Source organism: Cnephaeus nilssonii (assembly GCF_951640355.1).
Source record: "Cnephaeus nilssonii genome assembly, chromosome: 20".
Lineage (NCBI taxonomy): Eukaryota > Metazoa > Chordata > Mammalia > Chiroptera > Vespertilionidae > Cnephaeus > Cnephaeus nilssonii.
The window spans coordinates 6,695,368-6,723,288 of record NC_137091.1 but is presented as its reverse complement, the minus strand read 5'-3'; the positions used below and the strand labels follow the sequence as shown (position 1 = coordinate 6,723,288).

General features: G+C 55.2%; 1 protein-coding gene across 1 annotated transcript in view; it reads left to right on the top strand.

Moving 5' to 3' along the window:
- The window catches only part of LONP2 (lon peptidase 2, peroxisomal), a 44,752-nt gene that overhangs the window by 13,066 nt on the left and 3,765 nt on the right, over positions 1-27,921 (top strand). Inside the window, exons 4-14 of the mRNA XM_079800246.1 lie at positions 92-214; positions 1,177-1,343; positions 5,906-6,000; positions 6,442-6,700; positions 10,152-10,293; positions 11,403-11,553; positions 13,485-13,611; positions 15,994-16,127; positions 24,242-24,384; positions 25,126-25,333; positions 25,725-25,915. Coding sequence (XP_079656372.1) covers positions 92-214; positions 1,177-1,343; positions 5,906-6,000; positions 6,442-6,700; positions 10,152-10,293; positions 11,403-11,553; positions 13,485-13,611; positions 15,994-16,127; positions 24,242-24,384; positions 25,126-25,333; positions 25,725-25,915 — 1,740 coding nt within the window. The remainder of the gene's footprint in view (positions 1-91; positions 215-1,176; positions 1,344-5,905; positions 6,001-6,441; positions 6,701-10,151; positions 10,294-11,402; positions 11,554-13,484; positions 13,612-15,993; positions 16,128-24,241; positions 24,385-25,125; positions 25,334-25,724; positions 25,916-27,921) is intronic.

The following is a 27,921-nucleotide window of genomic DNA, read 5'->3' as shown; positions in this document are numbered from 1 at the left end:
CTGACCATTCACGCTGCGCCTCCACCTGCCTGGCTGTGGAGCGTGTGTTTCTGGTAACGGGCTCGCTCTCACTCTCACTCTCGCTCTTTAGATTCTAGACGCCGTGAGCCTGGAGGATCGGTTCAAGATGACCATTCCGCTGCTCGTCCGGCAGATCGAAGGCCTGAAGCTGCTCCAGAAAACCAGGAAGCACAAGCAGGATGACGAGAAGCGGGTCAGTGTCCTCGGGGCCCATTTCTTCAGGGGCCTGTCGTCATGGGATCGGAGGTTCCGTGTGGGTTCATGGTTTGTTGTTTGTTTAAGAAAAACATGGGGCAGCCCGGCCGGTGTGGCTCAGTGGCTGAACATCGACCCGGGAACTGAGAGGTCACTGGTTCGATTCCTGGTCAGGGCACATGCCCGGGTTACGGGCTCCATCCCCAGTGTGGGGCGTGCAGGAGGCAGCCGATCCATGGTTCTCTCTCATCATTGATATTTCTCTCTCTCCCTCTTCTTCTCCCTTCCTCTCTCTTGAAAACTCAGTAAAAACATATTTTTTTAAAAACGGATGATTTACCAAGCCATTTTCTTTCTTGCCAAACATTGTGTGTTTTCTATATTTTGAAAATTAGCAAATGCCTGCTGAGTTGAACGTTTTTACGGGACGTGGTGTTAAGAGCAGATTAGGACTGGTCCGTACGCTGTGCCATAGCGTGGCTGACTTTTGGATTCCAGCTGATTGACGTTTGGATTTTCTTTTAGTCAGCCTTCACCTTCTCTGTCTCCTCAGCCCGAGTCCTCAGCCTCCGCATGTGAAGACAGCAGCCGCATTTCCCCAGAGAGCTTTTATTGGGCTCAACACCACCATTTTCCTCTTTTTTAAAATTTTTATCTTTATTGTTGAAAGTATTGCAGATGGCCCCTTCTTTCCCCATTGATCCCCTTCACCCCACTCCTCCCCACCCATCGATTATTGATCCCTTCACTGTCATCCATGACACTTGCATGGAGGGTGGGCCGGGCTGCAGGCGGCCTCCAGTGGCTGGTGCATGGTGATTGTGCGGCAGGAGGGAGGGGAGAGTGGGAGTCAGGCCTCCTCCTGGGCGGACTGTGGGAGCAGCAGTCGCGTAGGCTGAGCAGGAGGGAGAGAGGAGCCCTGGTGCTGACGCCCACTCCCTTGCCCGCCCTCGGCCGCAGGTGATAGCCATCCGCCCCATGCGGAGGGTCACGCACGTCCCCGGCGCCTTGGAGGAGGAGGAGGAGGAGGAGGAGGACAGCGACGACGTGGTCCTGCTGGAGCGGAAGGTGCGCTCATCCAGCATGCCCGAGCAGGCCCGCCGCGTCTGCCTCAAGGAGGTCAAGAGGTGAGCGGCGCGCCTCCCGCGTGCTGGGCCCGTCTTGCTCGCGGGGGGAGGCCTGTGGCAGCATCCCCAACTGGACGCCGAGCCGTTCGCTGTACGTGCTCTGATCCTCCTCTTCCCTTCACGGGGCCCTAGACCACTGCCCCCCCCCTCCCCGGTCTGCACTGCCAACTCCCGCTTTCCTGGCACCCCAGCTCTCAAGGTCCCTCTTCACCCCATCCAGACCCTGACCCTGAGAGTCTTAGTGCCCCAAGGTCACACACACACACACCCCCAACACACACACCCAGCTCCGTGAATGCTGCGTGAGTGACACAGCCCCTCCCCGCAGTACGCACTCAGGCGTGCTCCCCGAGGTACCTGCCTGTCCACTGTCGTCAAGAGGGGACCAGCCTTTGTTCAGACAGTGTTTGTCCACTTCCCGTTTGCATGTCACACGTCACTGTTGTCTTTAGGTCACACGCGTGAGGCAGGGCCTGCCACTCTTCCCGTGCAGGGGGTCAGGAAGGCCTGGCGGGGTACGGGCTGAGCACCTTTGCTTGGTGATCTGGTTTAGTAGAAAACCCTCTGTTGATTTTTGTGCGTGTAATGTTATAACCATGTTTCATTGTATTAGTGAGTTGTAATGAGGCTTGGGAAGACCTGCCTTTCTGAGGTTCACAGTGAAGAACCTTAGCAGATGCGGCTGAGGCGTCTCCTGTTGGCTCTGGCACCTGCTAATAGATGTAGGCCATCCGCATGGACGGAACACGTGCGCTGCATATGTTCTGGGAGCTGCATTTTTTATTAAGATTCTGATGTTGGCTTCGTTTGTGAGCTGACTTAAACTCTGATGTAAAATATATAATTAGCCCTCGCTGGTTTTGCTCAGTGGATAGAGCGTCAGCCTGTGGACTGAAGGGTCCTGGGTTCAGTTCCGGTCAAGGGCACATGCCCAGGTTGCGGGCTCGATCCCCAGTAGGGGGCGTGCAGGAGGCAGCTGATCCATGATTCTCGTTGATATTTCTAACTCTCCCTCTCCCTTCTTCTCTGAAATCAATAAAAAATATATGTTTAAAAATAATCCTATATAATAAAAGCCCAGCGACCGAATGGTAGAACGACCAGAACGACCTGTCGACCAGTCGCTGTGACATGCACTGACCACCAGGAGGCAGACACTTAATGCCGGAGCTGCCACCTGGTGGTCAGTACGCTCCCACAGTGGGAGCGCCGCTCAGCTGACAGGGATGAGCGGCAATCCCACAGCAGGCCGATCCCCACAGGCTACGCCCCCCACCAGTGCAGGAATCCTGTGCACTGAGCCTCTAGTAAAAAAATAAAAGAAAATACATAATCACCGTGTAACACATGGTGAGGCATTTAGATCTCACCGTGATGCGGAACCTGGTGGTGCCACCTGAGGCTCTGGGAGGTCCTTATACAGACCAGGCCGTTTTTCCAGGGCTGAGTCAGATGCGGGGTCCCCACCCCTCCCCCCAGTGTGCGGGTGTTGCTTTAATTTTGTTTTGTAATGTACCTTTAGAAAATAAATGTGTCATTAGCCAGATTTTTAAAAAACTTCTTTAGAGGAGGAACCAAGATGGCGGCATAGTTAAACAACTAATCTGCTGCCTCACACAACAATTTCAAAAATACAACTAAAAGACAAAACTTCTACCACCCAGAACCACGGGAAAGCTGGCTGAGTGGTAGATTTACAACTAAGGAGAGAAAGGAGCACAAACGCTGAAAAGCTGAGGTACGGAGGCGCACGAAGCGGGCTGGCGGCGGGCGACTGGGTGCGCGGCTTTTCTTCAACCCAAGGGGAGACAAGCTCCCGATCACTCTGAAATCCAGTTTCTGGGGACACGCGGGGGACCCAGACTCCTACGGGGAGAAGCTGGACTCTCGGCCATCGGGTCGGAAAGTGAGAGTGACTTTTTTGCAGAGGTGCGCCCAGCAATCATTGTTTTACAGCGCTGGAGCGCGGGGCGCAGGGACTTGGAAACGTGGAAAGGCAGAGACGGCTGACGCCAGCCATCGCCGTTGGCCACGCCCTAGCCTAGTGACGCCCTGAGACCCCGCCCAGCCCTGAGACCCCGCCCCGCACATTCTACAAACCCGCCCAGGCTCCACACAGCGGCTTTTGCATATAAATGGCCTGTTCTGTGGCAGCTTAACCAAATAAACTGCAGCTCCAGTCAGACTGCTCCAAAACCGCCCAAGCAAAGGAGGAGAAAACTAGTTCTTGCTGTAGCTCCTGCTGGGGGACACACAGTACACAAGGGTACACCAAGAGTGTCCACCTCAAGTAACTGGGAGGCTGACCCATTGAACCAATAGGACATCTAGTACACAAAACTACCCTACCAATTCAGGGAAGCAGAGAAAATGAGAAGGCAAGGAAACAGATCACAAACCAAAGAAATGGAGGAGAACAAGCGACTGGACATAGAGTTCAAAACCACGGTTATAAGGTTTTTCAAGAATTTCATGGAAAAGGCCGATAAATTCAATGAGACCCTCGAGGATATGAAAAAGGACCAACTAGAAATTAAACATACACTGACTGAGATAAAAAATATTATACAGAGACCCAACAGCAGACTAGAGGATCGCAAGAATCAACTCAAAGATTTGGAATACAAAGAGGCCAAGAACACTCCTTCAGAGAAGCAAGAAGAGAAGAGAATCCAGAAAGTTGAAGATAGTGTAAGAAGCCTCTGGGACAACTTCAAGCGAACCAACATCAGAATTATGGGGGTACCAGAAGAAGAGAGAGAGCAAGATGCTGAAAACCTATTTGAAGAAATAATGAACGAAAACTTCCCCCACCTGATGAAAGAAATAGACTTACAAGTCCAGGAAGCACACAGAACCCCAAACAAAAGGAATCCAAAGAGGACCACACCAAGACACATCATAATTAAAATGCCAAGGGCAAAAGACAAAGAGAGAATCTTACAAGCAGCAAGAGAAAAACAGTTAGTTACCTACAAGGGAGCTCCCATACGATTATCAGCTAATTTCTCAACAGAAACCATGCAGGCCAGACGGGAGTGGCAAGAAATATTCAAAGTGATGAATAGCAACAACCTACAACCAAGACTACTCTACCCAGCAAAGCTATCATTCAGAATTGAAGGTCAGATAAAGAGCTTCACAGATAAGAAAAAGCTAAAGGAGTTCATCACCACCAAACCAGTATTATATGAAATGCTGAAAGGTATTCTTTAAAAAGAGGAAAAAGAAGAAGAAAGATAAAAATTATGAACAACAAATACATATCTATCAACAAGTGAATCTAAAAGTCAAGTGAATTAAAAATCTGAGGAACAGAATAAACTGGTGAACTTAATAGAATCAGAGACATAGAATGGGAGTGGATTGATAATTCTGAGGGGGAAAGGGGTGTCTGTGTGGGGAGTATGGGAAGAGACTGGACAAAAATCATATACCTATGGATAAGGACAGCGGGGGGGAGGTAAGGGCAGAGGGGGGGTGGGAACTGGGTGGTGGGGAGATATGGGGGGAAAAAGGAGAAACAATTGTAATCTGAACAATAAAGATTCATTAAAAAAAAACAAAAAAAAAAACAAAAAAAAACAAATGACTGAACAAGCAGGCTGCGTGGGGTGACCAGGCTGGGAGGGGGGGCAGTTAGGGGCGACCAGGTCAGCAATGGGGGCAGTTGGGGGTGATCAGGCTGGAGGTGGGGGGGCAGTTAGGGGCAACCAGGCAGGCAGGCAGGTGAGCAATTAGGAGCCAGCAGTCCAGGATTGTGAGAGGGATGTCTCCGGCAGTCAGACATCCCCCAAGGGGTCCTGGATTGGAGAGGGTGCAGGCTGGGCTGAGGGACATCCTCCCCCATGCATGAACTTCATGAACCAGGCCTCTAGTATATATATCAAATATATACATCAAGTATGCTTTAAATACAAGCAGCTTATTTTGTGTTGATTATTTTGTCAATAAAGCTATTAAAATATATAGTATAAAAGTGTGCTATCAAATAGACAAACAAAAACAAATCTCATCTTCGCTTTTTAAAAGGAAAAATAAATATTTAAACATGCAAAAAAAAAAAAACTTCTTTAGATTTATTTAACCAAATGCAGGGTGTCCCCCGCAAAATGTATATACACTGTAACAGCTGATAGCTCAGTTTTGAAACTGAAATGTATTTTTTTTTAAATATATCTTTATTGATTTCAAAGAGGAAGGGAGAGGGAGAGAGAGAGAGAAACAACGATGAGAGATAATCGTTGATTGGCAGCCTCCTGTATGCTCCCTACTGGGAATCAAGCCCGCAACCCAGGCATGTGCCGTTGACTGGAATGGAACCTGGGACCCTTCAGTCCGCAGGCTGACACTCTGTCCACTGAGCAACACCAGCCAGGGCACAGACTGAAATGTATTTTAGTAAACACTGCCTTTATAGTTATTCAAAGTGTGTGTGTTCATCTTTTGGGACACCCTGTACGTATGATATGTCTGACCAAGCCATGGAGGTAAGCTTGCTTTTTCTGTTTTATGGAGTTCTTTATTCTTGAACACCTTTGCTATGTATTCTTCCTCCACAGACTCAAAAAAATGCCTCAGTCGATGCCGGAATACGCTCTGACCAGAAACTACTTGGAGCTCATGGTGGAGCTGCCGTGGAACAAGAGCACCACCGGTGAGCCCCCAGCACGGCCTCGCTGTGCCGCGGCGCGGTCACGCACACCCTCCGCAACACCCCACTCACCGTCCGCTCTCACCTTCGCGCCGACGTAGGTCGGCTGCAGACTGAACCTGTCACTGCAGTCTCGGGCTCCTCGAGAGTCCCTGGGCCTGATTGAGAGAAGGGGGTCTCCGTGGTTGGTGAAATGTGACCCTCGGTTCCATCTCAGTCGGGGGGCTTCCCTTAGCTCCCGCCGCTGCAGGGCCTTCTGTTTCTGTAGAAAGAAGCTAAACCTTCTTACACAAAAGGACACCCCGTCCCGGGCTCCCTAGACTCGCTCAGAAGGAGGCAGGCGTGTTCTCGTTACTTCTAAGCTATTGGGACTCCCGCCATCCTTGGGCGGGGTTCCCACCACAAGTCCCAGTGCCCAGACGTGCTCTGTGGGTCACTCGACAGACCGGCTGGACATCCGCGCGGCCCGCGTCCTCCTGGACAACGACCACTACGCCATGGAGAAGCTGAAGAAGCGGGTGCTGGAGTACCTGGCCGTGCGGCAGCTCAGGAACAACCTGAAGGGCCCCATCCTGTGCTTTGTGGGCCCCCCCGGGGTCGGGAAGACAAGCGTGGGGAGGTCCGTGGCCAAGACCCTGGGCCGCGAGTTCCACAGGATCGCGCTCGGAGGGGTGTGCGACCAGTCCGACATCCGGGGACACAGGTGGGTACTTCCCTCGCCGGCCTGTCCTCTCCTTCCCTGTGGTTGGCGAGAGCCCCCCAGAGCACAGCGCAGGGTCCCTCTCCTTCCGAAAAGGGCTGTTCGGGGTGCCGGGGGAACGTAGAGCCTCGCCGTAGTGGGCACCCTCTGCTCTGGGGTCTCCGTGGCATGACTAGTGGTGACTAGTGGTAACTAGTGGTGGCTCGTGGTGACTGGGTGGCCTGATGCCTTGGCGTCGCTTTGGCCCAGTGGCATTTCATAGATAAGGACCACGCGCCTGGAGTTCAGAAGTGCGGCTTGGCCCGGGCGGGAGGGGCTGAGAGACCGTGACAGCCCGTGTTGCACATTGGCAGCTTAAACTAGCTTTTAAGGAGGCTGGTTTATGGAGGGGCGCAAGGGGGTAAGAGGGGGACACCTATAACACTTTCAACAATAAAGATGCATTTAAAAAAGAACGCTGGTTTACAGTCGGGTGAGAGGTGTAAGGAGAAAGGTCAGGGTCCTTGTGAGGCTTATCCTTGCATTTTTGACACTTTTTCTATCAAAGGATCGGAAACTCAGACCTGAGTCTGGTCAGTCTGGCATTGGGGTCAGACTTGCGTGCTGCAGTCCCGTTCTGTCTGTTCTCTGTCGCTCTGACTGGGAGGTGTTTGGGGACACGTGAGCCTCTCTCTCAGGCTGTAGGGTTCGTGCTGCCTTCAGTGCACGTGTGACGTGTCAGGCCTGCGGTGGGGCTTGTGCAGGAACCTGACGCTGCACTTACACTGCAGCTGCCTCACGTCCAGGCCAAGGAATGGAACCGAGTGGAAACTTCTGTCCTCGGACCAGCCCCACGCGGGTGGGTCAGGAAGCGATTTTCCCTGGCAGCTTCGAACCACAGCCGCTGCCTGCGTTGGGGTTAGACTTGGGTTGTGGGGGAAGGAATATGTTGCTTTTATATCATCTTTTCCATTTGCCTATTTCCAAGGTCACTGGCCTTAGGCTGGGCCAGGAAGCTTCAGAAACTTGCATGAAAATGGTCCTTTTATTCTTTTTCTTGCTTGTTCACAACTCTGCTGCACGAGAGGAGCATCACGCCAGGACGTTAGTAGACGAGCAGTGGGCAGGGAAGCCTGTTCCCTGGGCTGGCCTGTCCTCGCCCCGCCACTAGAGGCTGCCGCTGGCTCAGGAAGAAGCTGGCACCTGGGCGCAGGGCCCGGCTCTCCTGGGATCTTCCCGCTCCAGCTGCGCGCCCTCAGCTACAAGCAAGCGAGGGGAGGCTCTCCCCGCCCTGCGTGGCTCCCCCCTCGCTCGGGGTCCTGTGTATTTCCTCCCTTGTCGTCCGTAGCCAGGTGTGCGTCAGCATTGGGTGGGACGTAGAGAGGGACTCTGTGGAGTTGTCATGTGACATTGAAGTCACGGTAGGTGACACGCAGGTAACGTGTCCTGTTTCTTTCGGGTTGGAATTGCTGGCTCTGTGAGGCTTGGGAAGTGCCCCTCGGAGCTCGGCAAACGGGCCGCATCCATCAAACAGCTTTTGTTCTTATTTCAACTCCGAGTGCTTGGGGGACCAGTGTGGGTCTGCACGCGTCCGTGTGCTCTTTATAAAATCCAATCTGATTCGTAAACTGTGCCCCAAATAGCCTGATCCCGCGTGATTACTTGTGTGGCACAACTGTGGGGACGTGTGTCTTCATGATGCCCGTGGAGGGCAGCACGCGGTGCCGTGGTTCTCAGCACGTCCCATGGACGTGGGCTGGGCTTAACCCTCTCCTGACGCCGATCATAGCAAACGTGTGCGCTGTTCCACGTGAAGACCTTCCGTGTGTGGCTGTCGCTGAGAAAGCGGAACCTAATGAGGAGAAGAGCGTGTTGTATAAAAGAAGGTGGTGCTTTTGCCTGAAACGTGGGGACGTGGGCTAACGGATGCGGCCTGGGTAAGGCTGTGATACCCGCCGCGTAAGAGGCGTGTGGCGTTGTCGGAATCGGTCTGTGAGCACGAAGCCTGATTTGCGGGCACCTCGCTGGCAAGCCCTCCCTCGCCATCACCAACCAGGCCTGGTCCATTCAACACCAGGGCCACCGGCCCTGTGCCCCGAGGACTCCCTGCCCACTGGCCCTGGAGTCACCGCAGCCTGGAGAGGAGGTGACTAGAAACCTGTGGGGAGCAGGTGGAGGTGGGAGGGAGGGGTTGGGGAGGGGGAGACTGGGAGCCCAGGCCACACCTCTGTCAGAGTGATGGGCGGGGGAGGGGCCCCAGAGGAGAGACAGAATCACACCGTGGCCGGGTGGCTGGGTGGGAGGAGTCCCTCCATGGGACAGCCGGGCCTTTGGGAGACGCCTGGGCTTGGCGTCCAGTGTCGGTCATGTGCTCCCAGGCGGGGTTCTCGGCTCTGTTTTCCCTGCCGCTGAGTAGGCCCCTGTTCTGCAGTTTAAAATAGCCGCGGACACAGAGCGGCTCTGTGCCCTCCCTCCCCCTGCCGGCCCCTCTCCTCGTTCCCAGGCCTGGGCTCCAGCCTGTGCTGTGGAGGAAGCTGCTCGTGGTTAGCAATTGACTAAGAGGAACTGGAGAGTTCAGAGATAGCGAGGTGGGAGATGGGGAGGAAAAGAAAGGCTTGGTTTCCATTTGGAGCGTAGACGGGCGAGCAGTAGTGAGCTGACTACACGCGAGGTCGCGGTGACACGGAGTGCGTTGTGCGTTGCTGTGGGTGACGTTCGCTGGCTCTCCAGAAAAGGGGCTTTTTCCGATTGGACAGACATGCTGTCTTATCTCACGCCACGCTCTGCGCCTGACCTCATCACACAGACCCTCATTCGGATGCACAGGGCTGCGGTGACGGTGTAGCGCATCCCAGAGCGCTGAGCCTGGCTGTGCGAGGAGAGCGTGTGGGTGGGCAGTCCCGTCAGTGCCCGGAGGGAGGGAGTTTCCGTGTGAATGCTCTTGACCCCAGGCCTCTCACTTCGAGCAGGAACAACCGATTGCCTCGGAAATAAACGAGTTTGGAGTTTTTCTTTTTTTGGGGGGCGGGGGGCAGGGGATCTGCATTTTGAGTGGCCCTTCCCACCGGTTCTGACTTCCTTCATGAGGACGAGGCGGCTGGACCAGTGGGGGCAGCTGTCTCCCTGTGCAGATGGTCCTGCTGGGGGGACGGGGGGCTGCAGGAGGGTGCGGCCTGGGGATTAAAGTCAGGGTTGGGGCATCTTGGAACCTGGCGGAATGAGAATCTTAACTGTGTGACTTGAGTGTAATGTTTCAGTTTCCCTGAATGGCCCGCGTTGGGCGCAGCGGCTCCAACACCATGGCTGCCCGCGCCAGGCTGAGAGAAGAAGGGACGCGCGGCGCGGACCCTGCGGGCCTCTCAGGGCTCGGCTGCCTCCCTGCGAGAGCCAGGCGGCCTCCCGTCCTGGCTCCTGGGCTCTGGGTGGCACTGCTCCTGCCCCCGGCCACCGGAGCCCACGCGCTTGCTTCCCGCAGGCGCACCTACGTGGGCAGCATGCCCGGCCGCATCATCAACGGCCTGAAGACGGTCGGGGTGAACAACCCGGTGTTCCTGTTGGACGAGGTGGACAAGCTGGGGAAGAGTCTGCAGGGCGACCCCGCCGCAGCTCTGCTCGAGGTGAGGCGTGCGAATCGCTGTCTGCGTCCCGCGTCCCAGCGAGGCCGAGGGGACTCCGCTCGTGTGCGTGTGCATGTGCCTGTGCGTGTCAGGGGTTAGGCCTGGAACCAGGTCGGTGCAGACTGGAGTCAGAAGCAGTTTGAGATGTAAATTTAAGTGTCTTAGAGACCTTTCGCTTTCCAGTAATTCTCATTTTTTTCCTAGTTCATTTTCATCAAATAGTTCATCAGAGCCTTTTGCTTAGAGACCGGTAATTCTGCAAGGTTATTAGGAAAGCAGCCAGCCTCCCGCCGGGGCCCAGGCCTCTTCTGCGCTGTGGCCTCTGCCGACGCGTCTGTCCTCACGGCACGGCTGTTTCACTCCCGTTTTGAATCCGTGTGCAGCCGGTTTATATCTGCTGATGCAGTGAAAGGGGCCCCACGTGGGAGGCCAGAGCACCAGGGCCGCTCGGAGCCTTCTTTCAAGCCCCGTGCAGGCCTGCACCGAGTCCCGGTGACGCGGAGCATGAACACGAACCATTGCTCAGCGTCTTAGGAACCTAACTGTCGAGTTGTCTGACGTGTCCAGTTAACGCGTTCTCCGTCGATGCTGACAACATGCACGTTAGAGGGGGTCTGTCCTTGTGCTGGGTCCGAGGCTGGCGGCAGGCGCATCCTTACCAGCTCCTCTTTCCCGCGTTGCCCTTTTATTGAAAACCCGTACCAGACTTTCTGATAGTGTCTGAGGAGGAGTGTGCCCATCACCATGTTGCCCACGAATTCAGAACACTGCACGCTCACTTTCTGTTCCCTCGGCGGAGGGAGAGGGCGTGCCGCCCAGAGGGAACTGGCTCTGTGGGATCGGTGGCTTAGTGCTGGCCACACCGCGGGTCGCGGACATAGGGGAAGGATAAGGCTGAAGGGGTAATTGGTGCTGCTTTGTGCTTTCTGTCTTCCAAAGTGTGACATTGAGCACGTTTCTTTAGAGTGTGGGCATGTAAGGGAGGGTGCAGGTCTGTGTTAGCCCCCGACTCCCCAGCCAGCCACGCCGAGCAAAACCAGCCGCTGTGGCCACGTGTCTGTGGCCCTGGAGCTGCCGCAGTGGTTCCGCGTCGCCCTCCCTCTCCGCAGGTGCTGGATCCGGAGCAGAACCATAACTTCACCGACCACTATCTCAACGTGGCCTTCGACCTCTCCCAAGTCCTCTTCATCGCGACCGCCAACACCACAGCCACCATCCCAGCGGCCCTGCTGGACAGGATGGAGGTCATCCAGGTGCCAGGTACTCGGGTCACAGGGAAATGCATGATGGGATGTTTCTTTCTCACCTTTCTGAACGCAGCCCTTAGCATTGGGGGAGCCGTGCAGTTTCGAGCAAAGAGTCGGTTTGCCCACGTGTGCTCTTCCCACGTTCCGAGGCTGCCGGGTGCACCTGCCTCTGTATAGACTCAGAGTCTGGGAGGCAAACGTGCGTTTGTTTGCTTTAACCCTGACAGATCAGGCGTCTCAGCAATAAATTTTGATAGCAATTTCAGATGGGACTTAGCATGAAAGAATGATCAATTTTTTAATTAAAAGACACTTTTCTTTGAAGCAATTTCTAACATTACAGAAAAAATAATTTTTTCAAAGTCCAATTTTTTCAAAGTCCAATAATTTTTCAAAAATAATATTTTCAAAGTCCAATTTCACGCGGTCAGTTTAGCTTCCTGTCCGTCATTTCTTGATGTTTCCCCTTCGCTGGGAAAGGGTGATCACTTCCGCCCGCTGAGTGAGAGGGGTCACGGCGAGGAGCTGAGCCGCCCTACACCGGGCCGCACTTTACATGGCGTGTGGGTGGTCTGCCGGCGCTTTGTAATTGCAGCCGTCAATAGGCTTTTGGTTTATTTTTGCAAAAACTCCTTTAGTTACTAACAGTAAATAAGTCTCAGTGTTCACCTTATTTTAACTGCTCAGAATTATTTCTCCCTAGGAGACATGTAATATCAGTGGGTATTTGTTAAAATGGAAATAGAGTAGAATCTAAATATATCTAAGTCTAAATATATTTAGATTCTCACATAATCTAAGTGTGTTATTTCATATCAATCTGAAATACAATTCTATCAAGTGAATGATAATTGGATTTCTGAGTTTTCTGGGAGTCCTGCCCGTCCCTATACTTAAAATGGGATATAGTTTTAAAGCAGGATGGAGTAAAATACCGCTCTGTGCCTATTTCTGAGACTAAAATAAGTCAGTCATGTAACTAATTGCCTGGACCCTGCAGCTTGAGGCAGACCCGCGAGTGTGCGGCAGCCGTGTGCTGGCACCTCCTTCCTGCTGGCGTGGTGGTCTCGGTTACCCCTGCTGGCCTTTATTTCCTTTCCTGCTCAACAGCTGTCTTCTCGGTTCATCTTTTTTTTTTTTTTTAATGTATTGATTTTTTACAGAGAGGAAGGGAGAAGGATAGAGAGTTAGAAACATCGATGAGAGAGAAACATCGATCAGCTGCCTCCTGCACACCTCCTACTGGGATGTGCCCGCAACCAAGGTACATGCCCTTGACCAGAATCGAACCTGGGACCCTTCAGTCCGCAGACCGACGCTCCATCCACTGAGCCACACCGGTCAGGGCCTCGGTTCATCTTTTTAAAGTTTGCTTGTTCCATGGAAAGGGGGCGGTTAGTTTAGCGGGAATTTTTCTTACAGGTTTAAAGACAAAGCAGACCTGTTCTCATTGAGGCGTTTAAAGAAGCAAGAGCATACATCTTTTAAACGTGTCGGCTGCGCACACGGCTCCCACCTGGAGGGCAGCATGGCTGGGCGGTTTTGTTGCTCAAGTTTATGTGCGGCTCTTCCCCTAGAACCCGCTGCTCATTTAACTCAGTCCTTTGAGATCTGATTCAGTTTATGCTAAAGAAAAGGGTGCGTTTCCTACTAAATAATAAATAGAAACCCAGCTTTGGGCTGAGGAGGTAATCACCTTGGAGCTCTCACTGGGAGATTTTCTTCTTCTCTGAGAGACCGATCATTCAAAAGATTTCAGATGCTGTGCTTGGCCAAGGCTTGTTTTGTTTGGGGAGAAGTTGGAGACTTTAACAGGGGTTGATAGGAGAATAAACGTCCTTATTCTGATCAGATGATCTTAGTTGAGGCCATCCTTCCATCCAGTCTAAAAAAGCGTGGCCCTGGGCAGCCCGGGCCTGGCTGACGGCAGGGCCCCTCCTCCAGGGTACACGCAGGAGGAGAAGATCGAGATCGCCCACCGGCACCTGATCCCCAAGCAGCTGGACCAGCACGGGCTGACCCCGCAGCAGCTGCAGATCCCCCCGGCCACCACCCTGGGCATCATCACCAGGTCAGTCCATGTCCTCGGCTGCTTTAACACCGGGGTCCCACACAGCGGCCGGTTGCAGCCGCTTCCCGCCCGCGAGCATTTCCGTAGTCACTCATGTGCGCACGGCTCGGCATGAGGCAGGGTCCATCGGGGCAGCTTGAGGGTGTCTTCACAGCCAAGGGCTCCACTCGAGCTGAAGGCCCGCTTCCCACAGGAGACGCCCCAGGGGCTCATCCGGTAGATGAGAACCCAACACATGCAGACACTGAGGCGCGGCTGACGCCCCGAGCTTGGAGTTCACTTCTCTCCATGTGTGAGCTGCTGCTTTCGGGCTCCTGTTTTGAGTTATTCCGATTTCCTCTTCTTTTGGAGACATTTTTTAAGTCCTTCGTTTTCATCTTCGGGAATTGACACGGGAACATAGAGAAGGGAGGTGCCTTCCCCAGCCAGCTCCCCGGCTGCAGCCTCGGCTGGCGAACATGCGCTGCCTCCGCCTGCTGCTTGGTCTGGCCTGAGAGCGGCGTGCTGAGGGGAAAGCGCGCCCGTGGGAACTGTGCCTGCAGCGGCCTCCCATTCTCCCGGGTCTGCCTTGCGGGCTGTTGCATCACCGCCCGCTGTGTGGCGTCCACAGGCAGCCCCCCACCCCCACCCTCCCGGGAACCACGGTGGTTCAGGAGAAGCGCTCCCTGTTCTGGGTTTTGACTTGGAATTAGCCTTTCGGCGGCCTCCTGGGAAGGCTGTTTAAATTCAGACACAGCAGTGAGGCGGGCTCTGACCCGGAGGCTTGCTGCTGGATAGTGGCGGAGAAGTACTGTAAGTGAGGGATTTATAGGCCGAGGTCCCGGCAGTGTCCTCTCAGAGCAAGCCGGCCCCCGGGAGGTTTTCAGGAGGAAACTCGCCTGCTGGCGGCCCAGCTGTGAGGTCTGAGGGGCGCCCAGTCGCCGTGGCTTCTCTGGGTCTGAATCGTGGCGGACGGAAGTCACCATTGTCATCTGAGTTTCGCTGGTCCCACCGAGGCCACTGTGCACGCATAGGGGGCCCTGGCGGGAGTGGGGGTTTCACTGTTCGTTCCCGCGGCCACCACAGCAAGCTGACGTTCTCGCCGTGCTGATCGCCAGCACGTGAGCGCGGTGCCCTCTGAGTGGGCACCTGTGGCACCTCCGTGACGGGTCACCGAGGAGGAAACGAGCCGCTCCCACGGGCACGGGCGGAGCTTCCTTCACAGGGTCCAAGGGCAAAACGGCGCGTCTGCTCCCTGCAGCCGGGGTCCGCGTGGCACTGCGCACGGTGCCGGGCCTGCTCACGTTCAAAACACTAACGTGAGCGTGTCCTCGCTGCTGCGTCCTGGGGCGGGTGGGCTCACCTGGCTTCCCGCGGCCCGTTCTGCTGTCGGGCGGTTCCCCGTCCGCTTCCTCCGTCCCTCTCCACCTCTGTCCAGGCGCGTCATCTGAGCTGGTCGGATGCCCGTCTGGGGAGCTGCCCTGGGTTTGGGGTTTGTTTCTGTGTCGGCTGGTTCTTTCAGACGCCTCCCTGCGTCCTCCTTACAAGGTCTGAGCAGGTGTAGTCCTGGCCTTGACCCGCCAGCCCTGTCCTTTCGATGGGCATGCGTTCAGCCAGGAGCTTCTATTTGTCTTTTCTCAGGGCCTCAGAGTCTGCTTCCCTGCAGCCTGGAACGTATGTCTGACTGCCCATCAAATCCGGCTTTTCACAGGAGCCGCATCCCAGGCCGCATGCTGCCCCCTCGCTCCCTCCCAGAGCTGGGGCAGAGTGGCCGGACGTGCAGTGGCTCCTGGAATGGGAGCTGAGCATGGGGGTTTCCTGAGACGCTCTGTTGAGGCCCCTGGGGGGCCGCCTGGAGGGTGGCTGGTACAGTCACGGTGCTCGCCCCTCAGCGTGCCTTCTTCTGGCTCGGCCCCAGGGCAAGCGCGAGGTCTTTGTGCTCGAATTGTTCTTGCTTTAGTTGTGGTGGGGCGGGGGGGGGGGGGGGGGGGGGGCGGAGGTCTGGGCTTTTTGGATTTTTTTCAGCAATATTCGAAGTATAATAAATCTATCTAGAATTATCTTAAGGTGACCGATTTTGTTTAAGAAAGCACTTACACATCCTCTCAAAGAGAAAAATGACGTTTTACGTGCTGCCAACTTAACATTGAAGAACCAACGATCCGTTTGTAGTCTAGGGCAGTATGTCAGGAGAGTGTGTCAGGGGAAGGTGTGGCTGAACATACAGCTGACTATTTCAGGAACGACAGGCCGTTCAGAAGGAACTTCATGTGAGGGACGCAGTCCTCCAGGAGGTGCAGTGAGCGTCACAATGTGCACGGTGGGCCCTGCGGCGTGAAGGCTGACCACTTACTCCGCCTGCGGCGGGGTCAGCCAGAGCTGAGCGCTGTTCTCTGATGGCAGGTACACCCGGGAGGCAGGGGTGCGCTCCCTGGACAGGAAGCTGGGGGCCATTTGCCGAGCAGTGGCCGTGAAGGTCGCCGAAGGACAGCACAGAGAAGCCAAGTTGGAGCGTGCTGATGCCACGGAGGCAGAAGGTGTGTGGCCCTCAGCGGTGCTCGGGCAGGAGGGTGGGGCGGTGCGGGCCGTGCGGGGAGTCCTGGGCGCTGGCTCACTGCCTGTCAGCGGTGCGGGAGGCAGACTGCCCTCGGGAGGGACTGCGCCCGCGGGCTCTCCTTCACAGATGGCACAGGGTTGGCCGGAATCGCCTCGTGCTGGCCCTTCAAGGCAGCGATGTGCCTCCTCCTCCACCTTGTGGCCCGTAAATAATCACCAACTTCTGCAGCGCACCAAGAATGACTTATTTTGCTGATCTGACAGGAAAAAAAAAAAGGTGTAATTTTGATTGATTTACAAAAAAAATAATAATAGTAATTACCCTTTTCACTCCAAAGTGACTTTTTAAAAAAATCAGGTGCCTGGCTGGTATAGCTCAGTGGTAGAGCATCAGCCCATGCACCAAAGGGTCACAGGGTCAATTCTTGGTCGATGTTTCTCTCTCTCACCCCCCTCCCTCTCTCCCCTCTCCTCCTCTTTCTCCTCCCTCCCTCCTTTCCACTTCCTTTAAAAATCAATGGGAAAAATATCCTTGGGTGAGGATTAACAGAAAAATAAATAAAATTTAAAAAGCAGGTGCTTATACCTGCACCTGAGGATCTCTGCTACCAAGAGCTAACAATCAGACGTGACCTCAGTGTGCCTGTGGCTGAGAGGATGCAGCTGTTGCACAGCCTGTTGGTGGCTCAGGACGGGCGTTTACAGGGCAGCCGCTGTGCTGGTTGTTGTCGTGTTTGTATTTGACAGTCTAGGGGAGCACGGGTCAGGGCCCCTGGCTCACAGCCGGGTGTTGCGTGTTAGTAATTCTTGCGGCACACCAGTGAGAATCTCTGCTTTAAGGCTACGGCTCTGCAGATCTCTAATGTGCCGGTTCTGGGTGCTGGGGTTCTTGTTCCGGCATTAAGAAGGGTTCAGCAATCTGGAGAAGGTGGTGTGTAACTGAAGTAAGAGTCCAGAGATGAAAGATAATTTTGAAAGGCATTGGGGGTCAGAGGAGCCCGGCTGAAGAAACCAGGTTCTCCTTGTGTCAGGACCCCTTGCTTTTTATTTACACAAATTGTCCTAAGGCAAGGTGGAGATACACTTCAAAGGGTAGGGTTTACAGAAGCATTGTCAGATTGGGGAATAGCCTACGCTGTTCAGGTGTTTGGCCAACAGGAGGCAATAACATGTAGATTAAGATGCCCTGAGCTGTCTGGCAGCAAACAATCATCCTTTTTGGGTTTGGGGAAATGCCTTTAGCCATCCCAGCAGGCGATAACATATGTGACTCAGCCCTTGTTGAGTCCCCAAGTTCCATCAACCTTTTGATGAAACTCTTGCAATTACGACATGCTGGAACTGGCTGCTGGCACTGGGTTTTCCTTCTGGGTCGGGATGCTGGGAAGTCTGGATACCGACAGCCTAGAAGGTTGTTGGACAGCACGAGCATCCACGCTGCCCGTGCAGACGGGGCAGGTCTCTGTCCTCGGCAGACAGTGGTTTTCCCGCATCGTCTTTGACAGCAACACGATTTAAATGTCATTTAAATTATTTTTTTCTTAGAGAAATAAGGTGGAGATGGTGATGGGGAAAGAAAGGGAAGGGTTCTATTACCGGAATTCACCAAAGTGGACTCTTTTCAGATCCCAGCTAGCATTGTTTAGCTTCCTGCCCAGGCCTGTGCGGCTCCGTGGTGCCGCCCTGTGGTGCCGCCCCGCACACGGGTGAGAATCTGCTTGCGGCACACGGGTGAGAATTATTTTTTCTGGCAGCGGGCTTTAGAGGCAGGACCTGGACGTCACTCGCTCTCCTGGCGAAGAGATGCGTTAGCTGCCCTGCCGTGCCACCGTCTTCCTGGAAAGGAGTCCCAGGCGTGTGGCTGAGGAGCCATGTGGGTGGCGGGCTCCGGGGGGATGGACTTACACCTCTGCCCTGTGTTCTGTTCTGTTGCGTTTCGCAGCAGTATCGGCAGAAACGTAGCCGCCCCAGAACCTCCTGTGCCCAGCGCGGGGCTTCCCCTGGCCCGGCCGGGCCCTGGTTCCTCCGCCCACCTTCCCTGGCGGAGCAGGCAGTGCCCCCGGGTGTGGGGTCCGGGAGGGGCCTTAGGCTCTGGTTGTTTCGCACATAGACTTAGTGGCAACCTACCCCGCGTCTCAGGTGACCCCCAGGCTTTCCGGCTCCCGTTTCTTGCGAGCTTGTGCCCATCCCGTCAGTTTCCGGGATGTGGCTGGCAGCTCTCGGCAGCTGTTATCTTCCTTATTATTCCTTTTGTTCTTGTGGGGTTTTCCTTTATTAAATTCCTTGTCGTTTTAATAGGACTTGGAGAGGAAGTTTTAAGATAAACACACATTCAGCCCACCATTTTAACAATCTGGATTTTGTAAAAGTGCCCTGCGTGAGCATGGGGTGGGGGGTGGGGGTAAGAGCTGCAAGCTTCCAGCTGTAAAGCGGGTCGTGGAGACGTGATGTGCAGCGTAGGTGATGTAGTTAACATCGTAATAACTCCGTATGGGTGCTAGACCTATCAGGGTGACCACTTTGTAAGGTATAGAAATAATGCTGTACCCCTGAACCAACATAATATATGTCAACTGTAATTGAACGTAAGTTTGAGCCCGGCCGGCGTGGCTCGGGGGTTGAGCATCAGCGTATGACCTAGGAGGTCACGGTTCTTTGATGTGCAGTCAGGGCACATGTCCGGCTCTATCCCAGTGGGGGTTGTGCAGGAGGCAGCCGATCCATGATTCTCTCATCATGGATGTTTCTCTCTCTCTCCCTCTCCCTTCCTCTCTGAAGTCAATAAAAATATATTTAAATAAGTAAATTTTAAAAATATTTCTGAGCCCAAACAACAACAGCATAAGAATGGAGGCCCTGCTGGCAGCTGGCAGCGCGTGGCGAGCTGCTGCTGCGTGTCCCTTGGTCCCTTTCTCCCCGGGAGGCCGGGTCCTCCAGAAGCCCCCCGCCTCCCCGTGCCCCCCCCTCAATTTTCAGAATGCTCCCCTTGCCAGCCTCATCCGAGTGTGTCTTTCTGCTCTTGGCTGTGAAATCGTCCAGCGGAGAGCGAGGCGAGTGTGTCTAGCTAACACGCCCTGAGAATTGCGTGCAGGGTTTTGATGGTGTGTTTTCGGTGATAAACATCCGGAGGGTTTGATTGGAGGAGGCTGGTCGCACAGGGCTCACTGCTCAGGCGGCCCCTCCGCGTGTCCGAACAGGGTCTGCGATCACAGTGGCTGTTTAAAGAGAACCCAGAAATACCCAGGAACTCACCGGGCGGCTGCAAGCTGTGCGGACAGGCAGTGTCTCCTGGTAACATTTATTTAGTTATGTTTTTGAATCCATGATTCGCAGAAAAAATCCTAGCCGATAGCAGTTAAGTGGGCTCGGGGGTCAGGACATCACGGGGCGTCCAGATGGATAAGTAATTAGGCAACGCTTGTCTCCTGAGGGTCGTTTGGTTCTCATTTTATTGGAAGCACGTGGCCTCCAGGCGGTTTCCCACTGTCAGGCCCGCGAGCTGCTGTCAGCGACTCTGCCCGGGGCTCTGACCTTGTGCTTGACCTCAGCCGCGCCAGCGGAGGCTTTCTACAGAAAGGCCCTCTCGGGGTTCCGTGCCCGAGCTCCGGCGCTGGCTTAGTAACTGAGCGTTTCTCTTCAAGAGACGAGCTGTTTAAGATTCCAGTATAAGATGAAGCAGTCGCTGAGGAATTGCACGCGGTGCGTGCCGAGTTGTTTTTAATGATAAAAATGCTGCTGGACTTAGAGTGCCTGCCAGGAAGAGAAGTAATTTCAGGCCACAGACTCGGGATAGGCGGGCGGTCCCTGGAGGAGGCCCGGCCACCCGGGGCGAGTGAACAGTCCACCTTTGTGTCTGTGGGGTCTGAGCTGCCGTAAAAGAGCAGAGAACAGCGGGTCACAGGCAGGTGGGATAAAGGGAGGATGGCCGAGCTGTGTGGGAGGACGTATTTGCAGTTTGGGTCACTTCTGTAAATGCGGGGACACGTCCTACAAGCAGCACCGCTGGGTTCCTCTGTGTGTTGTTAGTGGGTGCAGAATTGCCCGGGTCCTTCTGGGGTATTAACTGGGTTGAGAGATAAGAGTGTGTGTGTGTGTGTGTGTGTGTGTGTGTGTGTGTCACTTTCAGAGAGGAAGGGAGAGGGAGAGAGAGAAACATCAATGATGAGAGAGAATCATGGATCAGCTGCCTCCTGCAACGCCCCCTATTTGGGATCAAGCCCACAACCTGGGCATGTGCCCTGACCGGGAATCGAACTGGTTCATAGGTTGATGCTCAACCACAGAGCCCCACCCCGCCGGTGTGGCTGAGTTTTATTCTGCTCCTTCCTTGCCTGCCTGTGGGCAGGACAGATGTTCTGCATCTCCCAGGTTGCACACCTGGAGGCCTCCCTGGTGGAGTCCGGCCTGGCCCTTTGCCCAGGTGCTCAGGCACCATGCACGTCCAGTTACATCAGTCAGGTTCTTTCCTCAGAAACATCCTCAGCAGAGGGTCTGTGTTGTTCTTCAGAACACAGCGTCTCGGTTATTTTATTATTTTATTTTTTATATTTTCTAATATTTTTATTGATTTCAGAGAGGACGGGAGAGGGAGAGAGTTAGAAACAGCAATGATGAGAATCATGGATCGGCTGCCTCCTGCCCCCCACTGGGGATTAAGCCCGCAATCCGGGCAGTTACCCTTGACTGGAATCGAACCTGGAACCCTTAAATCCACAGGCTGGTGCTCTATCCACTGAGCCAAACCAGCTAGCTCCGTCTGGGTTATCTATAGTAATAAAAGCGTAATATGCTAATTAGACTGGACAGCAGAATGACCTTCTGGACGACCTTCCAGATGCGGCCAGGGCTGTGAGGGCCGAGCCCCTTGCACGAATTTCATGCATCGGGCCTCTAGTTTTTAAAATAATATTATTTACTAGAGAAGCTACATTCAACTTAGTGACACTCAAGATGTTAGTTTCTTATTCTCAGAGAAGCCACCTGAACATTTGGTTAGGACAGTGATGGGCAACCTTTTGAGCTTGGTGTGTCAAACTTTGCCAAAAAACTGAGCATAACTCGGATAGTGTGTCACTTTGAGGAAAAAACATTATTTCGCAAATGTTTCATCCTCGGCATGTGGCCACCTCAGCGGCCGCGTGTCATCAGAAATGGCTACGCGTGTCAGTGTTGACACGCGTGTCATAGGTTCGCCATCACTGGGTTAGGAAAAGAGGACCAAACGCAAATCTAACCATTATTCCTCCTGTCTCGGAGGTCATGAGCAAGCTTTTGACGGGTCACTTACAGCAGCACTGCGGCCCTGGCTTGCTATGGGGGCTCAGACCAACACTCAGGACAAGGAGGAGCTCACAGCGCGAGGGGCACGTGGGGCGGTGCGCACAGGCGGCACCAGCAGGGAGGGTCATCGGGGACCAGCTGGGGCTGACTCTCACAGGTTTGTTTGTTTTTTGTGGGTTTTTTTGCTTATTTAAAAGAAGGTTTTTGTACATTTCATTTTGATTAGTACAACCCCCGTTTCCAAGAATTGACAGAGTTTGAGGCTATAAAGAAAGCCTATGGTTTGGGGTAATAGTGGGCGGGAATGCCTGCGCTGCAGGAACAATTGCTAAGAAGAGCGGCGTGGGGCCTCCAGGGGAGAAAAGCTCAGTAGGACCCACAGCAAAGGAATGGTTCTTGAGCAACAAGGGAAATAACCTTATTTTGTCAGCTTTTCATGTGGATTTTGTTGATGTTCTTGTTTGTTTTGTTCTTGGCCCTCAGAGCTGTGTTCACTGCTTTTAGTTAAGCGAGGATAATTGGTAATTTTGTGTTACTTGCTTCCAGTTACATATAAAAGTCCTCCAACATTTTAACCCAAATCGCTTATCTTCCCTTCTGGCTGGAGTTAGAACAAAACAGTCATTTGTGTGCGCGCCTCTGAGCCCCAAACCGCAGGCCAGATGCCGGGGCTGTTGCCTTTGGCCCGTCGCCCTGCCCAGAATCAGGGGCTGGCTTCCGAGGCGATGCGTGTCTGCTGGGGACATGCCCCGAGCACGCGGCCATAGTCACCGTGGTAGCGGTGTGTGGGGGCTGCAGCTAAACGGGCCCGCAGAGCCTCATCTTCAAGCAGCGCGACATCTTTACCTTCGTGCGTGGACGCGCTCGCTAACACTGAGGGTGTTCCCGTCATGCTGTCCGTCCCGAGCTCAGTAGTTACTGCGGAGTAGAGGTTGCTCTTGGTAATGTCGAGGTGGTTTTATCGCCCCAAATAAGGAGGAAAGCATAGGCAGAAAGGACTTCAGGGTTTCCTTGCTAGTATGAAGGTTTTGCTGGGCATTCGACCCACAGAGTTCTCCATCGCAGCTAGTTCCTTTAAAAACAACGGAAGCCCGCAGGACGGCAGCCCGGCCACCTGGACAGGAACCGGAGCCCCCGCCGCAGCCACACTGTCTGGGGGCTGGGGGCTGGGGGCCAGGAGCGGGTTTTCTGGAAAAGATCAGCCTGAAACTGACAGCACAGGTTCCGCAGTTTGAGATCAGTGTTGCACATCCTTTGTTTCTCTCTCTGCCTTCCCGGAGGAGGCTCTCAGACACATTGTACCCTTGGCCAGTGTGCTCTGAGGCACACACTCTCCTGTCCTGTGAGAACAACAGCCACTAGCCATCTCAGCCCTCAGCTCACCTCTTAGGTAGATTCCGTTTAGGAGAAAAACAAAATCTCAGTCGTTTTCATAAATGCAGCCAGTCTTTCTCTCCATGCCTAAGCGGACTGGGCGCATGCGTACACGCTCGTGTGCGGGGGTCCATGCGTACACTCGTGTGCTGGGCCCATACGTACACACTTGTGTGCTGAGTCCATGCGTACACGCTCGTGTGCGGGGTCCATGTGTGTACACGCTCGTGTGTGGGGTCCATGCGTACATGCTCGTGTGCTGGGTCCATGCGTACATGCTTGTGTGCTGAGAGTGAAGGTGTAGACCGTATTCCACTGCGGCCCAGCGGGGGACACCGTGCGCGCCTCTGTCCCCCTGTTCCTCCAGCCCATCGCCCGCACGGCCCAGCGGTGAGACACCGTGTGCGCCTGTGCCGTGTCCCCCGATCCCCCGCGCTGGGCTCTCTAGGGAAAGGGCTGTGGAGTAGGCAGCTGAGCCTCGCGGGCTGGGTTCGTCGCTCTCAGTGCCACAGCGCTCCTGGGCCGTGGGCCCAGCCTTGGTGGGCATGAGCAGCGTGCCCGCGGCCCCGCCTCGCTTGGGCGGTCAGTCCCAGGCTGGTTTGCTGGTTGCTGTGTGTGGGGACCAGACAGCCTGTCTTGCTTTCAGGTGAGCTTCCCTGCTTCCTGGTGGATGGACATTGTGTCACGTGACCACGTGCCGTTTAGGAACCAGAAGGGCCGGGAGGTTTGTGGAGGCCCTGGCACGTGGGGAGGGCTATCTCACAGTTGAGCTGTGTTCACAAAAGAGGCGCCGCTTCGTGGGCTCCGTCGTGTTCAAGTTCACGTTCCTATCGCGAGACGGACGCCTGATGGGCCCCTTTGAAGCGGGGCCTGGGAAGTCCGGGCCTGTTGACTGAGAATCGCACAGGGTCAGCGGCTGCATTGGACTCTCCTGCTCGAAGGCCACCGGGTGAACAGAGCCAGGCCTTGTTCTTGGCTGAAGAATCTAGTGTTTCAAGACAGGCAAGCCCGGCCGGTGGCTCAGTGGTGGAGCATCGACCTATGAACTAGAAGGTCACAGTTCGATTCCCCATCAGGGCACAGGCCCCGGTTGTGGGCTTGATCCCCAGTGGGGGGCGTGTAGGAGGCAGCTGATCCATGATTCTCTCTCATCACTGATGTTTCTCTCTCTCTCTCTTTCCCTTCCTCTCTGAAGTCAATAAAAGTATATTTAATAATAATTTTAAAAGACATGCAAGGTAGCTGCCCCCAGTGCACAAACGTTAATGGGGAGACAGACAACAATGTCCCCTCGGGGGCTCCTGAGAGACCGCCTTCTGCCCGAGTCCTGGGCACTCAGGTGGGTTTCCGAGCCTCGTAAGCGGGAGGGCTCGCTCTGGCGTCCACCGGGCGCGTTCTCCAGCCTGGGGCGCGAGGGTTTCTGAGCAGCGGCCTCTCGCAGGCGGAGAGCACTCGGAGGACACGGAGCCCCAGCCCGTCAGTGACAGCGGTGCCGCCGGCCTGGCCCTCCCGCCTGAGATGCCCATTCTGATAGACCTCCACGCCCTCAAGGACATCCTGGGGCCCCCGATGTACGAGATGGAGGTGAGCGCCTCGCTGGCCGTGCCCCCTACTCTGCTCTTCCCTGAGGGGCGGGGCCAGGAGCCTCCGTGCTGCCCTGCTTCTCCGGAATCACGTTTACCATCAGGGTTTCACCCCTGCGCCCCAGGAAGGAGTCAGCGGCAGCGCCCGGCCTCTACCCAGCTCAGCCCACCGCCCGCTGCTCCGCGGTTCCAGAGGCGCCGGGAGGGGTGTGCTCGGCGCGCTGACCCGGTGACTGTGGGTGGGAGACGTCGAGGCCCAGAGGGGCCAGGGTAGTAGGGTTATTCCCCCTGCACCCTGGGTTTTTGTAGCTGGGATACGTTCGCCTGATTGGCTGGTCGGCGAGGCCCACGGTCTCGGGAGTGGCACGCGAGTTTGCAGTGGCAGGGAGGCCCTCGATGTACGCTGTCCACTCCTCGGGTGGGTTCGAGGAGGTCCCGCTTCCTGAAACAGCCATGTGGCTAGTGCTGGCATCGGGCGCATTGCAGATACAGGCCGATGAGGTGGCCAGCAGCCGAGCGGGCTCGTCCCGGAAGACGGGTGTGTAAGGTTGCTCCGGGGCTCCCTGTCATCAGACACGTTTAGGTAGAAGGCTCCTGAGAAAGGCCCCGCGAGCTCAGCGTGTCCCGCAGGAAGCCACGCCCAGCCGTGTGAGCGTGACGCCCAGTCCTGTGGGCGCAGGCACTGGAGGTGCGGGTCCATCGGCCTGCACGCTCGGCTCCTCACCTGCCCCCTCCTCTGCAGGTGTCTGAGCGCCTGAGCCAGCCGGGGGTGGCCATCGGCCTGGCGTGGACGCCCTTAGGCGGGGAGATCATGTTCGTGGAGGCCAGTCGGATGGACGGCGAAGGCCAGCTGACGCTCACGGGCCAGCTGGGGGACGTCATGAAGGAGTCCGCCCACCTCGCTATCAGCTGGCTCCGCAGCAACGCCAAGAAATACCACCTGACCAACGGTGAGTGACCGGGGATGCGGGTAGGGGCCGCCGAGCCGAGCCTGCAGAGGTGGCCCGGAGGCCCTGAGCTTCGTGACGAGCCGGAGCCGAGCTGTGGTCAGCCGCGCCTTCGCTGAGCGGGCCTCTGTCTGGGCGCCCGTGGGCGCTCTCGGTCCCGCTTCAGCGCCGCCCGCCAGCTTCTGACCCAGAAACAGTGCAGGCTGTGCCGTCCCTCCTCCCACGGGGGACGGGGACACTGCTCTTCAGACGCCCTCGGTCACACCGCCCGCTAATATGGTGAAGGAGTCCTTTACCCAAAACGTGTTTTTTTTAATCACTTTTGAGTTTCTTTTTTAGGAGAAAAAGGGAAAAGTGTAAGTTCCTACATTAAAACCCTTCTTTCCTCTGTAAGCTTCTGGAAGTTTCGATCTTCTCGACAACACAGACATCCACCTGCACTTCCCGGCTGGAGCCGTCACCAAGGACGGGCCGTCTGCAGGGGTCACCATCGTGACCTGCCTGGCCTCGCTATTCAGCGGGCGGCTGGTGCGCTCCGACGTGGCCATGACGGGGGAGATCACACTTCGGGGCCTGGTGCTTCCGGTGAGTCTGTGTTACTTTCCAGTTTTAAATAATCTTAAATTTAAAAGTGGTTTGCCTTCTTCCAGTGAGAACCTTACTTTTAAATACATAGAAAATGTTTATAGCTGTACTGGTAACTCATGTTTTTACATTTTCATCAAATCCCAAAACAATTTTCCCATGTTCGTTCTTCTAAGAATGAGGACTGGCTAAGGGCAAGTCAGTGTGGTCATCGGTGACATTGGCTGTTTATTTGGAGATCTGGGGCTGGGGTGACACTTCAGCCAGTTCTCGCCTGCGGGCCCCCTGGGAGCCTCCGCCCTCCCCCAGATCGTCAGCGGGCTGAGCTGGTGGACATGTGGATGAGTGAGCATGAAACCTGGGAACTGCAGTGAGGACTAACTGCTCAACTTAAAAAACTCCACACCTTCTGGGCCTGTAGCTTAAACTACTCATAAAAGCACTGAAAAGCCAGGCTGGTGTGGCTTAGTGGTTAGGCATTGACCTAGGAATCATGAGGTCACAGTTCAATTTCCAGTAAGGGCACATGCCTGGGTTGCGGGCTCAATCCCCGGTGTGGGGCGTGCAGGAGGCAGCCGATCCATGATTCTCTCATCTTTGATGTTTCTTTTTTTTAATATATTTTATTGATTTCTTACAGAGAGGAAGGGAGAGGGATAGAGAGCTAGAAACATCGATGAGAGAGAAACACCAACCAGCTGCCTCCTGCACACCCCCTACTGGGGATGTGCTCGCAACCAAGGTACATGCCCTTGACCGGAATCGAACCTGGGACCTTTCAGTCTGCAGGCCGACGCTCTAGCCACTGAGCCAAACCGGTTTTGGCTCATCTTTGATGTTTCTATCTCTCTCCCTCTCCCTTCCTCTCTGAATCAATAAAAACAGAGGATGTTCTTCATCCTGAGAGGTCCTTGCTGTAGGAGGTGATGGTGAGCAGGTCACCGAATTACCCGTGAAGATCATAGAGTCACCAGTGCTCTTGGTGCCCCTGTTGTTCTAAGTCCACCAGAAAGTCAGGTTGTGGGCCCGATTATGCCGCCACACTCAAGGGGAGCACTCAGGAGCGCTGGTCTCGTCCTTGCCGCCCCGGAGCAAAGGTGATGGTGACGGGGGTAACGCCAGCTGAGCCCAAAAGCAGACAAGCAAGGGCTTCAGGACCACAGTCTCCAGCTCCCGGGGGAAGACGGTGGACTGACGGGGGAATAAAGGGGGCACGCTCTGACCTCAGCAGTGAGCGGGGTCCGCACCGATAGCTCAGCAGCGTCTGGAAGCTAGACGTGTCCTGACGAGGGGAGCGGCCGTCCCAGCGCCTGTCTGGGAGAAGCGCTGGCCCAGGCATGCAGGAAGGAGACGGGAAGGAACCCGGCACTTGAGGTCTGTGGCCCAGCGGCCTCCCCAGCAGCCTGCTGGCTGGGCAAGGGCTCCCCCTGCACACCCAGCAGGGGCGCAGCGGCTCCCTGTGAGCCGCAGTGTCCGCTGTTACAGGAGACCAGCGAGGCAGCAGCACTGAGGCTGGACCCGCTGCAGCCCGACGGGACTCCAGGGCCGAGGCCGAGACAGCTCTCGGATGTACAACTAGGGCTTTAGAACCGGTCGGCTACTCAGAAAAGTAATACAGAAACCGTCGGGCCGATCCGACATCTGACTCCCAGGGGTTCTGCTCAGAGAAATGGACTGGATCTCTCCCAGCTCGGAAGGCCTGCCCGGCAGGAAAGCGTCCCTTCCTCCTCGCCACTCTCCCCACTGACCCGGGTGCAGCGCCTTCAGAGCCCCGAGGGGAAGTGGTTCACACGGAGCTTTGTACACAGGCCTTCCCAGCAGCCCCTGAAACAGCGCTCTCCTGCACACAGGGATCCGTTGACTCCCACATGGAGGAAGGGACCTGGAAAATGTACCTCGGCGGCATACAGAAAGCCCTGGAGGGGGACTGCGGTGGGTGGGCTGATCAGAGAGCCAGCACCAGGCAGCTTTCAGTCTAGTTTGAGATCAGGTAGCGGGATTCTCCA